The sequence below is a fragment of the Sorex fumeus genome, unplaced genomic scaffold (genome assembly GCF_029834395.1).
Source record: "Sorex fumeus unplaced genomic scaffold, SorFum_2.1 ptg000047l, whole genome shotgun sequence".
NCBI classification, from domain to species: domain Eukaryota; kingdom Metazoa; phylum Chordata; class Mammalia; order Eulipotyphla; family Soricidae; genus Sorex; species Sorex fumeus.
This window is the reverse complement of record NW_026606104.1, coordinates 52488384-52503253: the sequence shown is the minus strand read 5'-3', so window position 1 is coordinate 52503253 and position 14870 is coordinate 52488384. Positions and strand designations below refer to the sequence as shown.

The window sequence follows — 14870 nt, the reverse complement described above, 5'->3', positions numbered from 1 at the left end:
GTCAACCGAATTGGCAATTCATTGTGAGGGTTCTGAGAAAGTGGAACTGCAAGTGCCCTGAGGTGCTGAGGATTACCTGGACTATTCCAGCTGTTCTCAGGGACTCTGGGGACTACAACTGGTGAAGCTGGGGGGACCATTTGGTAACTGAGATCAAACGGGTTAGTCACATGCAAGGCAAGTGCCTTAGCCCCTGTATTATTTCTCCAGCCCCATCGTGCTAGTTTTTCTTGGGTGTTTTACTAGTAGGCATTAAAATCAGGGTGAGCGGTGTAGACCATATCTGGTGGTATGCAAGGACTACTCTTGGTAGTGCTTGGGGTACCACATGTGGTTTCAGGAATCAAACTAGGATTAGCCACATGCAAGACAAACATCCTAAGTCCTGTACTATCTCTATAGCCCTAGCTAATTTTTAAAACTCTTAATAATACATCTGTCACTGACACTGTCCTTCCGTTGTTCATTGATTTGCTTGAGCGGGCCCAGTAACGTCTCCATTGTGAGACTTGTTACTGAGTTTGGCATAACAAATACGTCACGGGTAGCTTGCCAGGCTTTGCCGTGCGGGCGAGATACTCTCAGTAGCTTGCTGGGCTCTCCAAGAGGGGCGGAGGAATCGTACTCGGGTTGGCCAGATTGGCCGCTTGCAAGGCAAGCGTCCTACCCATTGTGCTAGCGCTCCAGCCTTTAATAATACATATTAAATATTAATAATGTTTATGAGGGTCAGTGATCTAGATGTCTCAAGAAACTAGATTGTATGCTTTGTATGCAGGAGCCCTGAGTTTGAATTCTGGATTTGAGCCCCAGATATTTTGGGTCACACCTGGCAGTACTCAGGTCTATTCCTGTCTTGGTGCCATGGGACCATGCATTACCAGATATTGAACCTGGGTATGTGCAGAGCATGTGCTCCAGTCCTTTGAACTATCCCTCTGGCCCCTGAACCCCAAATTTGACCCTTGTGTTATATGATCCCCTGAGTACTGTCCTAGGTATGACCCCCCCCCCAAAAAAAAAACCGTTTGTGAGCCAACTAAAGTATCCTCATGTACCACTGTGGGGTGTATATCATAACCTGGAAACATTAATCTCTACATAGACATTTAACGTGTAGGTTGTTTGGGGCATGTAAGTTGTTAGGTTGTTAATGGTATTGTGGCATTCCTGTATGGAATTAGATTTTTTTTAAGTCCCTCTTATCTGCATTTTGCAGCTGCATCTTGAGCCAAAGACATAGCTTGGCCCTTGGAATGATTTTTTATTTTCTTCTGTGTGTTTTAGAAACTCCAATAGCAAAAATGATCGAAGGAACCGGAAATTTAAGGAAGCTGAGCGTCTCTTCAGTAAATCCTCAGTTACTTCAGCAGCTGTAAGTGAGGTTGAAGGCTCAGGGGATATTTGAAGAAGATCACAGTTATATGTCAGTTATTTCTTTCCTTTTGTATATGAGTTGTTCCTTTCCTTTCCTCTGTGTTGATCTGTGATAATGTTTATAATAAATGGGTTTTTTTTCCCTATTTTAGGCAGTAAGCGCATTGGCAGGAGTTCAGGACCAGCTCATTGAAAAGAGTAAGTTTTCCTCTGCTCCTTCTTTAAAAACAAAAAATCAGTTTAGTATTAAGGTACCATACTGCCTATATTTAACTCCTGTTCAGCTCTGTTATGAAGATTGCATTTCTTTTTTTTTTTTTTTTGCTTTTTTTTCGGGAGGGGTCACACCCTGCGATGCTCAGGGGTTACTCCTGGCTCTGCACTCAGGAATGACTCCTGGCGGTGCCCGGGGGACCATATGGGATGCTGGGAATCGAACCCGGGTCGGCCGCGTGCAAGGCAAATGCCCTACCCGCTGTGCTATCACTCCAGCCCCAAGACTGCTTTTCTTATATGCTTGCTCCTTCTTTCTAGAAGTTAGGAACCCTTTTGGATAATAAGTTTTAATAATGCCTTTGTTTTCTTTTTTGTTTTTGTGCCAGGGATTGAATGCTAGGTCTCAGAAATGTCAAACATGTGCTCTGCCACCACACTACATCCCTGGCCCTCTAATTGTATCTCTCATTTGAGTGAAAAGCTTATGGTCTCCCTTTCTTTTCTGTTACATGAGGATAGCTCAAAGATATGTTCACTTCTGTTATGTTTTAGGTATTTTGTTTTTAAGTTAAAAACCTCTTATCATAGAAAATTTTAGACTTCCCTAATAAATTGCTGTGTATCCAACTTAATTTTAGAAAATTCTGATCCTGTAAAGAGTTTGTACTTGTATGTTCTTTTTTTATTTTGTTCTGTTTTGGGGCTCCACCCAGTGATGCTCAGGAGTTACTCCTAGCTGTGCACTCAGGAATTACTCCTGGTGGTGCTCAGGCAACTGTATGGGATGCTGGGGATAGAAAATGGGTCAACCTCATACAGGGCAAGTGCTCTACCTGCTGTACTATCTCTCTGGCCTTGTATTGGTATGTTCTTAAATATAAAAAGGAAAATATTATGTATTTTGTAGAAAAATTACACCATTTTCTATACGGAAGTCATATTCTGTTCTGATGTCAAATAATGGGATATAGATACTACATTTTTTTTTTTAGTCCAACTTTGTGTAGCTGTATTGAATTCTCCCTGTGTGATGAATCACTTTGAAATATAACCCGCTTTTTTGTATTGGGGGTTGGGGGGGCTTACATTTCCTTTAGATCATATGTCTTGTTGGGTGATCTATTTATTTTGTTGGCACTGGAACAGTATTTTTTTAAAGGCATTTTAGTAGTTTGTAAATTAAAACTACTCGGTGACATTAATTATTATCTCTAAATTGATTTCTAAATTGGCGTGGGGGCAGGGCTTTGGGTCACACCCCGTGATGCTCAGGGAACCATATGCTGTGCTAGGGTTGGCCACATGCAAGGCCTCCTGTACCTCCTGTACTACCTCTCCTGCATGCAAAGCGTGTGCTCCAGTCTATTGAGTGGTCTCTCCAGCCCTAAACTTTAAATTTTTACAGAGATTCTGTTGAATTATTTTTAAAATATGCTACGTAATTTTTTAGGAAATGTATTCACAATTATTCTTTTATTTTTTCGGCAAAACAACAAAGTAAAAACATTAATTTAAGTGAGGACATTTTTATTAGAGATCTTGCCTCAAGCTATGATTAAAAAAATAATTTATTGACTATTCATGAGATAGACCACTGCAAAGCTGTTCATAATTGGGTTTCATTCATGTAATGATCCAACATTCATCCCTGCACCAGTGTACATTTTTTCTTTCTCTCTTTTTTGCATTATGGTTTTCAACACAGACACTAAGAAGTGATCGTGTTTGTTCAGGATGTTCAATATTTTTATCTGGAAGGTAAGGCAGGAGTAGCTTTTTTAACTGGGTAGCAGCTTTGGGGTATGGACATGACAGCCGAGGCTTCCTGAAGTTAAAAAAAAAATCCTTTTATCATGGAAATTTTTAGACTTTCCTAATAAATTCCTATGTATCCAACTTAATTTTAGAAAATTCTGATCTTGTAAACAGATAGTGCTTGTATGTTCTTTTTTGTTTTGGGGCTACACCCAATGATGCTCAGGACGTGACTGCTGAGACTTTCCAAAGTAAAGGGAGGTGGGGGGAGGTAGCCCAACCCTACTCTGAGAAAGCCTGGAGATTTCATTCACAAAACCCGTATATCTGAATTATCAACAGATTATATCTCAGTGAGGTCTGTCTGAGACACTGGAGTCAGGCCCAGGGTATGGTGATGATTTTGGGTTGTGGAAGCAAGTGGTTGCCAGGGACTTTGCTTGGACAGGCACCAGGCTGACCCGCCCTACCCCACACCCCCCTTTGATTTATCCTGGTCTGTTCAGCCTTGCATGGGTTCGAGATTAACTGCGGCTTTCTACCTCTTTCGAGATTTATGCATGGGTCTCTGCAGCTGGTAGAAGAGCTTACATGAGGCGCTGGAGTTGGTTCATGGGGGTGATGCCAGAGCGTCCAGGTGCATAGAGAAGTGGGGGCAGGTAGCCCACCCCAGTGCTCAGAAAACCTGGGATTTTAGTCACAAAACTCGAATACCCGAATTTTCAATAGGTTAATACCTTCATGAGGTCCATCCTGAGATGGTGGAGTTTGGCTAAGGGCATGGTGGCAATTTTTTTTTTTTTTAATTTTTGCTTTTTGGGTCACACCTGGCGATGCACAGGGGTTACTTCTGGCTCTGCACCACTCAGGAGTTATTCCTGGCGGTGCTCAGGGGACCATATGGGATGCTGGGAATCGAACCTGGGTCGGCCACGTGCAAGGCAAACGCCTTACCTGCTGTGCTGTCTCTCCAGTCCCATGGTGGCGATTTTGGACTGTGGGTTGCTGCCAGGAACTCTGCTTGGGTGGGCACCAGGCTGACCTGACCCCTCCTATTTACCCCAGTTTGTTTAGCCTTGCCTGGGCCCAAGATTAACTGTGGCTTTTGATCTCTTTCGAGATTTATGAGTCTGAAGCAAGGCCAATAAGTGAGCTTGTATAGCTGAGCTGGAGGTGGTTTGTGGGTATGGCTCCCACTCACCTAACTTTTGGCCATTTAATTTCTCAGGAAACTTGGTCCTGAGTTATTTGGTCTGGCCAGAGACCAACAATTTGGGGTTATCAGGAAACCGAAAGGCATCATCAGGCTGCTGATGCACTCACCCCATCGATACAGGTTGACTTGCTGGTGGCACTGCACCCCCATCACAATTATTCTTAAGCTTGTCTTTTACCTCCTTTTTTACCTCCTTAAGCAAAGAGTGTATGGTTGTCCTATAGTGTGTTTCAATCTCTGAAGTCTTTAAGACCTGTCTCAGTGGTCTGTATCTCTCTGCTGGTTATTAACTCTTTAACTCCTAATATCCCTGTGTGTGTGGTATTTTTCACTGTGTACTACTGTTGTCGTTAACAGTATTTATAGAATAATTTGAGACTGAGGATGAAGGTACTATTGTCTAGAGAAGATAATACTTGCTTCTTTACGATTTTTTTTTTTAATAAGGGCTAACTCAGTGATTCTGGAGGTCCTGGGGGCCACACTGCTGGCTATTCTTGGGGGTTACTAAGCTTACCCTGGCTGGGCTCTGGGGCCCAGGAGATGCTGGGAATTGAACTTGGTCATGTGCTCTACTCTTTTGTTTTTGGAATTTTGGTGTTTTTTTTTTTTTTTTTTTTTTTTATGTTTTTTGTTTGTTTTTGGGCCACAACTGGCAATGCTCAGGGCTTGGTTAGTCCTGGCTTTGCATCCAGGAATCATTGGAATCAAACCTGGCTTGGCCACGTTCAAGACAAGCAACCTCTCTGCTATACTTTCTGTCCAGCCCACACTCCACTCTCTTGATCCTTATACTTGGCCTCTACTTTTTTTTAAATTTTTTTGCTTTTTGGATCACACCCGGTGGCGCACAGGGGTTATTCCTGGCTCTGCACTCAGGAATTACTCCTGGCGGTGCTCAGGGGACCATATGGGATGCTAGGAATTGAACCCGGGTTGGCCGCATGCACGGCAAATGCCCTACCCTCTGTGCTATTGCTCCAGTCCCATTGGCCCATACTTTTGTTAGGTTTTTGGACCTGTTTGATCTATTTAAACAGGACTTGAGAATCCCAGGGTTAGAGAGATAGTTCGGTGGGGTGAGCACTTACTTTGCATGAGGGAGACTGGGTTCAGTCTAAAACACATTGGGAAAAAAAAAACACCATTGAAAGCAACCCCTGAACACAGAACCAGGAGTAGCCATGTCACTACTTTTTGGGTGTGACCCTCCCCCCCCAGAAAATAAATTTTAAAAACTTGAGTGTCCCTGAAAAAGACTCAGGTGGTTTGACTCTGGCGAGGGATAGTCTGTTTTGCCTGTCTCTCCTTTTCTTTTGTATATGGAATCTCTCCCATATCTCAGAATTTCTACAACTCTGGTTCAGTGACTCCTGGTTTTGATCTGCAGTGACAGTGAGGTAAAATTCCTTCCCTTAGAATTTTGACTAAAATTTTTTTTTTTTTTTTTGGTTTTTGGGTCACACCCGGCGATGCTCAGGGGTTACTCCTGGCTCATGCACTCAGGAATTGCTCCTGGCGGTGCTCGGGGGACCATATGGGGTGCTGGGAATCGAACCTGTGTCGGTCATGTTGGCTGCGTGCAAGGCAAACGCCCTACCCGCTATGCTATCGGTCCAGCCCCCGACTAAAATATTCTTAACTCTCAAAAATATTAAAGTTTTACACTTTGGGCATTTTATTTTTAAGCCATTCTAAACATTTTTCTCAAAAATGAATTTATGCTTCCTCCGGCTCTGTATCATATGTAACTAAACTAGAATAATAGGGTGAATTAGCATGGTTCCAAAGGATAATTTCATGCAAATTGCTGAAGCATTGTGTATTTTTATAAAAAAGAGCAAAGCAAAACAAAATAGGCAGATTTTATCCAGTTTCCTTTACAGGATTGGCATAGTCACTACTGTTTGTTTTACTGGACTTTTCTGAAGCTTCCACCAAATCAGATCTCTTCAATATTGACACTATTCCTGTGAATAAACACTACAGGAAGCATTGTCTAGACATCTTCCTTACTTCCTTTAAAATGTTTGTGCTGGCCAAAAGTTATTCCCTTGAGACTATTTAATTCTACTATTTCTTTTAATTAGTAGAGTGCCTTAGTTGTAGATTTATTGAAAGGCTGATGTTGTTTGTCTCATTCCTACTTTGGACAAACTTGCAGGCTATCGAATGTAGCCTGCCCACAGGGCAGAGTCTGGCAAACTCCCCGTGGCGTACCAAATATGCCAAATACCAGTAACAATGATGGGTCTCATTCTCCTAAAGAGCCTTGAATATAATCTCAGGGCTAGGATGAAAGAGACGTTACTGGGGCCTGCTCGAGGCAATCGACGAATAACAGGATGATGATTTTTTTTTTTTTTGATGATGTTGTTTGCTCTGAAAGTGCATTACTCACTTTTATGTCAATAGGAAACCAGCTTATGTGTTTTTTCATGGTGGTGGCATTGTCCAGTTGACTGACTTAAAGATGGGGTGACATTCTGCTGTTACCCATCTTTTCCTTCCACAAGCCAGTGAAACAAAATTGTTATTTGTGGGCTCACTTATATTTCAGCATTTTTTTTTTTTTTTGCTTTTTGGGTCATACCTGGCGATGCACAGGGGTTACTTCTGGCTCATGCTCTCAGGAGTTACTCCTGGCGGTGCTCAGGGGACCATATGGGATGCTGGGAATCGATCCCGGGTTGGCCGCGTGCAAGGCAAACGCCCTACCCGCTATGCTATCTCTCCAGCCCCTATTTCAGCAATTTTTAATGTAGTCTTCCCTGCGTTCACTCCCTATGATAAAACAGTTCTAGCCTAATAATTCTAAAGTGGGTTGTTTAGAGAACTAAATAAATGTTATTGTTTGATGTCACTTCTTTGTTCAGAAATTCCTGATGACTTCTTGTGGCCCTCTAGCAACTGTTTTACTGCAAGTAATCTTAACTTTTAAGAACTTGTGTTGCAGCAAGTTGTTTATAAATCTCAGAAGATACTAAGATTTGAGTGCTCACTATGCCCCAGACACAAAAGCTAACACTTTACTTACATGATCTCATTTAATCCTTAATGCTACCACTTGAGGATGACTATGGGTTATATACTTCATGAAAGCAGGAAATATTGTTATAGCCTCAGTACCTAGTCCACTGATTTATCCATAACTTACTCATCGCAGGAGAGAAAGAATTTTTGTTTTTCAGATTGGGAAACAGGCTCAAGGCTCAGGAGAAGTTAAATAAATAAGAGCCCTCAAACATTACTTCGCGTTTTCTCCCTAGTATAAAATTGCTTGATCTAACATTCATGCCTCTTTGTAACCTGTCATTTCTCACTTCTAAAGTTCTGTGTTTAAATTTTATTTTTTGATCCCTTTGTCTCAAATATACCTTGTGTTTTCTCTCCTCTGGTTTTTTGCATTTGCTCTCTTTGGTACTGTCACGGTCCTCCCGTTGTTCATCGATTTGCTCGAGCAGGCCCAGTTACGTCTCCATCGTGAGACTCGTTGTTACTGTGTTTGGCATATTGAATACATCACGGGTAGCTTGCCAGGCTTTTCCGTGCAGGCGAGGTTCTCTCGGTAGCTTGCTGGGCTCTCTGAGAGGGCAGAGGAATCGAACGTGGGTCGGCCATGTTGGCTGCGTGCAAGGCAAACGCCCTACCTGCTGTGCTATTGCTCCAGCCCCTGGTTACCAGAAAAGCTAAGCCTTGGTTAGCTAGATCAGAACTTTCAGGGACAAAGAGATGGGTCAGTGGGCTGAGCACAAGCTTTGATATAGGAGGCCTAGGTTCCATCCCCAGCACCACATGAACCCTTGAGCGTTGCTAGGCATGGACCAAAACCAAAGAAATTAAAATTGTCAGTCCTACCATGCAAGCTTCCAGAGATAGAAAAGGGGATGGAAATTGAATTTGTCATCAGTGGTGAATGACTCATGTCTGCGTAATGAAATTTCCATAAAAACTTCTCAGAGTCTCTGCTGGTAGACTCTGAGAGCTGGAGGGTGGTATGTTCAAAGGTATCTTGCAGATCCACTCTTCTCTCAAAAAACTTTAAAACTCTGCATCTGTTCAGTTGACTGAACCGACGTGTAGTCCTTATTTTTCATTGTTACTTTGTGTATGAGGGTGGGGTGGGAGGTGGGAGCCATTCTTGGCAAGCTACTAAGATACTTGAGGGTTGTTCCTGACTGAACTGGGGTGGACCATGCAGTGCCAGGGATGGGACTTCTGTATGTAAGTCCTGTGCTCCAGCCCTTTCGACCAACTACCTGGTCCCTAAATATAGCCTTTATTAAAGACTATTAACTATAAGTAAAGTATGCTCCTGAATATGAAGTTATTTTAGTGAACTGTTGAACTTGAGAATGGTGTCATGGGTATCCTTGATTAATAGCTGGTCTATTTAAAGTATGAATGACTAAGGGGCTGGAAAGATACTATAGCAGGTAGGGTGCTTGTCTTTGATTTGGATGACCTGGGTTTAATCCCCTGCATATGGTCTCCTGAGCACTGCCAGGAGTGATCCTTGAGCACAGCCAGGAGTAAGCCTTGAATACCTCTGGATGTGCCCCCCACTGCTCCCCTCCAAAAAAAAAAGTATGAGATATCTGGGATTTAGGACTGGTCTTTGAAGTGAGAGAGCATTCTTGTAGACTCGGGTTCTTTTTTGTTTTTCCTTTTTTTCTTTTTTGGGTCATACCCAGCTATGCTCAGGAATTACTCCTGGCGATTATTGGGGGACCATATGGGTTCTGGGGATTGAACCCAGGTCGTCCGTGTCCAAGGCAAATGCCCTACTCCCTGTACTATCGCTCCAGCCTCTAACCTTGGGTTCTTAACCTGTGGGATTTACCTTAACTCCAGAAATTAGTATCAGAATTGAGTTGGATGTTGGCATTTGGGGAATCAGGGAATCAAGGATTTTGTTCTTTGTGTCAAAAATACTTTATTTATTTACTTATTTATTTTGCTTTTTGGGTCACACCCGGCAATGCACAGGGGTTACTCCTGGCTCTGCGCTCAGGAATTACCCCTGGCAGTGCTCAGGGGACCATATGGGATGCTGAGAATCGAACCCGGGTTGGCTGTGTGCAAGGCAAACGCCCTACCCGTTGTGCTATTGCTCCAGTCCCATGTGTTGAAAATACTTTAGACTGTTGTCATCACCTTGAAGTATTACCATTTTTTACTTCACAGGCATAACTTGAGGACTTGTTACAACTATCGTTGCTATGAAAGAAGGGAAGAAAACAATACTTTTAACTCTTTATTAAAGTGAATTTTGTTTTTGTTTGGGGTATCCTAAGCATCCAGCAGTGCTTAGGGCACATTCCTGGCTCTCTGCTCAGGGATCACTCTTTGTGGATTTTTTTTTTTCTTTTTGGGCCAACCCGGCGATACATAGGAGTTACTCCTGGTTCATGCACTCAGGAATTACTCCTGGTGGTGCTCAGGGGACCATATGGGATGCTGGGAATCGAACCTGGGTCAGCCACGTGCAAGGCAAACGCCCTACCCGCTGTGCTATTGCTCCAGCCCCTCTTTGTGGTTTTAAGGGGACCTGGGTTAGCCATCTGCAGGCAAGAGTCTTAACTCCTGTACTATCCAGCCCTAACTAAATTTTGACTCTACAAATCACTGTCACTGTCCTCCCGTTGCTCATTATTTGCTCGAGCGGGCCCAGTAACATCTCCATTGGAGACTTTTGGACTCTACAAATACAGGCTATAAAATAAAGAATGTCCATCACATTGCCCCCAGCCCATCAAATAATGTTCAGTTCTGATTCAAACCCTACTTTCTTATCTCCATCTTCTCTAGGCTTACTCCTGGCTCTGTGTTCAGGGATCATTCTGTGGCGGTCAGAGGACCATACTGGTGCTGGGGATTAAACTGGGGCTGACAGCATGCAAGGTTAATGCCTCAACCCCATCTTTTGTATTATATTAAGAATCCCAGACACGATACAATTTTTTCTGTGTATATGTTTCAGTGGGCCGGAGAGATAGCACAGCAGGTAGGGTGTTTGCCTTGCACGCAGCCAACCAGAGTTCAATTCCTCTGCCCCTCTTGGAGAGCCTGGCAAGCTATTGAGAGTATCCCGCCTACACAGCAGAGCCTGGCAAGCTCCCCGTGGCGTATCTATATGCCAAAAACAGTAACAACAGTCTCACAATGGAGACATTACTGGTGCCCGCTTGAACAAATCGATGAACAACTGAAAGACAGTGCTACAGTGCTGTATGTTTCAATGTATATCTACAAATGATAGTTTGTGTTTGTTTTTTGTTTGGTGGGGGAGGGCCCACACCCAGCAGTGCTCGGGGGTTACACCTGGCTCTCCACTTAGGAATCATTCCTGGTGGTACTCAGTGAACCGTAGGGGATGCCAGGGATCAAACCTGGGTTGGCTGCATGTAAGGCAAACTCCTATCTGCTATATTGTTGCTCCGGCCCCAGTAGTTTATTTTTCAGTGTTGGGAATTAAACCTGGGACTTCACTTGAAAAGTGTGTACCCTACTGAGGTATATCCTTAGGCCCCAAATGATGATTTTTATTTTCTTTTTATTATTGGCGATTGAGTCCCATCCGGGAGTGTTCAGGAATCATTGCTGGCTCTGTGGTCAGAAATGACCCTTGGCAGTGCTCAGAGGGCCATATGTGGGCTTTTTTGTTTTTTTTATTTTATTTTTGGGACACACTCATGGTGCTCAGGGCTTACTCTTGGCTCTGCCCTCTCAAGTCACTCCTGGCAGGACTTTGAGGAACTTGGGTGGTGCTGGGATTGAACCAGGATGCTCCATGTGCAAGAAAGTGCCTTAACCTCTGTACTAGCTCTTTGAGTCTTTAGGATGCCTCTGTGGCTATGGATCAGTGGGCTCTTGCTTGCAAAGATGGCCCTTTGAGGGCTGGAGCAATAGCACAGCAGGTAGGGCGTTTGCCTTGCACGCGGCCGACGGGGTTTGATTCCCACCATACCATATAGTCCCCTGAGCACCACCAGGAGTGATTCCTGAATGCAAAACCAGGAGTAACCCCTGAGCATTGCCGGGTGTGACGCAAGAAGAAGGAAAAAAATGGCCCTTTGAACTATCTTACTGGTCCAAAATTTATAGATTTGTAGGTGTCTAATTTGGGCTGGAACAATAGCACATGAGTTAAAAGAATATGGGTTGGTTGCTTGCAAGGCAAGCGCTCTCACCTGCTTGCTGTCTCTCTGCTGGCCCCTCAATCTGTTTTTGTTGTTGTTGTTGTTTGTTTTTTGTTTTTGGGTCACACCTGGTGATGCACAGGGGTTTACTCCTGGCTCATGCACTCAGAAATTACTCCTGGCAGTGCTCGGGGGACCATATGGGATGCTGGGAATCGAACCCAGGTTGGCTGCATGCAGGGCAAACACCCTACCCGCTGTCTATCACTCCAGCCCCTGTTAGTTGTTTAAAAGAAATCTTAGGCTGTAATAATAGTACAGTAGGTAGAGCGCTTGCCTTTTATACACCAACTCAGGTTCAGGCACCAGCATCCCATATGTTCCCTCAAGCACCACCAGGAGTAATCTCTGAGCATCACTGGGTGTGGCCCCAACCCCCACCCCCACCAAAAAAAAAGTTGATTAATATATTCCATTACATATAAACACCTTATTTATCTATTCATCCACTAATGGTATTTAGGTTGTTTCAGTGTTCACTTTTTGGAAATAATGCTAGTGTATATGACAGTTTAGAGAGCTTCTGGACCAAGGGGTTCAAATTGATTTGGCTACCTGCTACCTTTTCAGAAAAAACATAGCTCAGGAGTTACGGTAGATTTTAAGGTTACTTAAAGCAGTAACTGTTAGCACTCACATTCTCTCCCCACCGATTGGAATTGCACCTGAGGTGGCTACTACTCCAGGATTTTCCCAGCAACTCCTAGAGAGCCATATCACCTACTTTGAGGAACGCTGATCTTTTTAGCTCTTCTGGATAAATACCCAGAAGTGGGGGGTTGCTAGATCATATGATAATTTTATTTTACTTGGGGTGGGCGTGGGGGTTGGCCACACTTGGCAATGCTCAGGAGTTACTCCTGACCCTGCACTCAGGAATCGCTCCTGGTGGTGCTCAGGGGCCCATATGGGATACTGGTGATCAAATCTGGATCAGCTGCGTATAAGGCAAGCCCCTGCTCCTGTACTATTTCTGTCCCTATATGGTAATTATATAAATGATACAAAACGTACATTTAATGTATTTTTTTCTTTTTTTTCTTTTTTCTTTTGAGCCACACCTGACAGATGCTCAGGAACTACTCCTGGCAGTGCTCAGAGGACCATGAGATGCTGGGAATAGAGCCAGCTCTCCAACATGCAAAGCATGCACTCCAGCCCATTCTAAGGACTCCGGTCCTTTAACTGCTTCTTAATGCTGAGTAATATTTCATTGGATGGATGGACATACTTCATTTTATTCATTTTTTTTCAGTTGATGGATACTTGGCTACAATGAACAATACTGCTGCACATTCCTGACAAGTTTTATCATGTGAACCTGTTTTCATTCCCCTTGGTAGTGAAATTGCTGGGTCATTTAGTAACTGTTCAGTCTTCCAAAAAGCTGCCAGACTCTTCCAAGATGGCCATACCGTTTTAGATTTGTCAGCAGTGTATGAGGAGTCCAGTTTCTTCTCATCTTTATTGTCACGTGTTCTGCCCTATTAGAGCCCTTTTGGTGGGTGGGAAGTGATTACTCACTGTCATCATGATTTGCATTTTTCTAATGACTGAAACAGCATCTTGTCACGTGCTTATAGGGAACTAACTTGTATGTCTTTTGAGAAATGTCTCAAAAATAAAAAATCAACTATATTCATATTTTTATATTGAGGTTTTGTCTTTTTATTATTTCTAATTTTGTTATGTATTCTGAACTCAAGTCCTTATCAGGTACATGGATTGTACTATTTTTTTCCTGCTATGGGTTTATTTTGATAATGGGTGCTGCTACTCCCAGCTCTGTGCGTGGAGAGTCACTCAGGAGACCATGTACTCCCAGGGATAGAATCTGGGCCTCCCACCTGCAAAGCGTGTACTGCAGCCTGTTGAGCTTTTTCTAATCTCCAACTTCATTTTTTTTAAACAGTTAATTCTTTTATTATAACGCTACAATTTGCCATGTTGTTCATAATACAATTGTTTAGGTATTAAATGTTCCAACACCATTCCTACCACCATTGTGCCCTTCCATCCACCAGTGTTTCCAGTTTCCCACCCACCATCCTAGCCTGCCCCCTTGCAGGCACAGAAAAATTTATTTCATAATGTGTGTTACAACACAAAAGCAAATAGAATTATTAAAAATTACACCAGTGAGGGGCTCGAGTGATAGCACAGCGGGTAGGGCATTTACCTTGCACGTGGCCAACCCGGGTTCGATTCCTCCATCCCTCTTGGCGAGCCCGGCAAGCTTCTGAGAGTATCTCGCCTGCATGGCAGAGCCTGGCAAGCTCCCTGTGGTGTAATCGATGTGCCAAAAACAGTAACAAGTCTCACAATGGAGACGTTACTGGTGCCCGCTTGAGCAAATCGATGAACCATGGGAGGACAGTGCTACAGTGCAAAGCAGTGAATCAATTTGTGATGGTTGTTATATCTCCCAGTGATGTTACTAAAGGGATTGAGGATCTACTGTGCTGGTTAAATGCTAGTTGAGCCTTTGTGTTATTGTTTAGTCTCATTAGGCTTGGTGGCCTTCTATGCAAGTTTCCCATCAGATTTGCTGTGATCCTACTGGGCTGACAGCACTATGAAAATGTATGGACACGCAGTTCAGGAGCTATAGGTATGGAAACCGTTTGGTGGCTTGACAGTTTGAGGAGGTTCATTGGTGGAGCTGTGCCATTTCTGTGTTGGAGGGTGTCAGATGTGGTTGCAGGCTACTGTGTCTTCAGGCAGAAAAGGGAATCTTCATGCCCTCCCCCATTCAGAGAAGGTCCTTGAGTTCTCAGCCCGGACCAGTGTACCTGGTCTGGGAAGATTTGGCAATGTCATGTTCTTTTGGAGACATGATGCTGGGCTGTTTCTCTGCCATTAAGATGGCAGATTCAGCTCCTCGTCACTCTTTTCAGTATTAGTGTCAGTTCAGCCAGCTTTATTCTTTCATATGTGACCTGGTATTCCCAATATTATTTACTGAAAACTCATCTTCATTTAATTGTTTTATTATAATTTTTTTTGTTGTACCCCTAATCATATAAATACCTGTACTCTTGTAAACTAATTTTTTTTTCTTTTTTGGGTCACACCCAGCGATGCTCAGGGGTTACTCCTGGCTT

At 43.4% G+C, this 14870-nt stretch overlaps 1 protein-coding gene across 3 annotated transcripts in view; it reads left to right on the top strand.

The window, feature by feature from the left end:
* MEAF6 (MYST/Esa1 associated factor 6) overlaps positions 1 to 14870 on the top strand; it is a 29770-nt gene that overhangs the window by 3904 nt on the left and 10996 nt on the right. For all 3 annotated transcript variants that reach the window (XR_008793711.1, XR_008793710.1, XM_056123353.1), the window contains exons 3-4: positions 1288 to 1375; positions 1530 to 1575. Coding sequence is in view for 1 of the 3 variants with exons in the window: in XM_056123353.1 (XP_055979328.1) it covers positions 1288 to 1375; positions 1530 to 1575 (134 nt within the window). In the remaining 2 variants the exon portion in view is untranslated. The remainder of the gene's footprint in view (positions 1 to 1287; positions 1376 to 1529; positions 1576 to 14870) is intronic.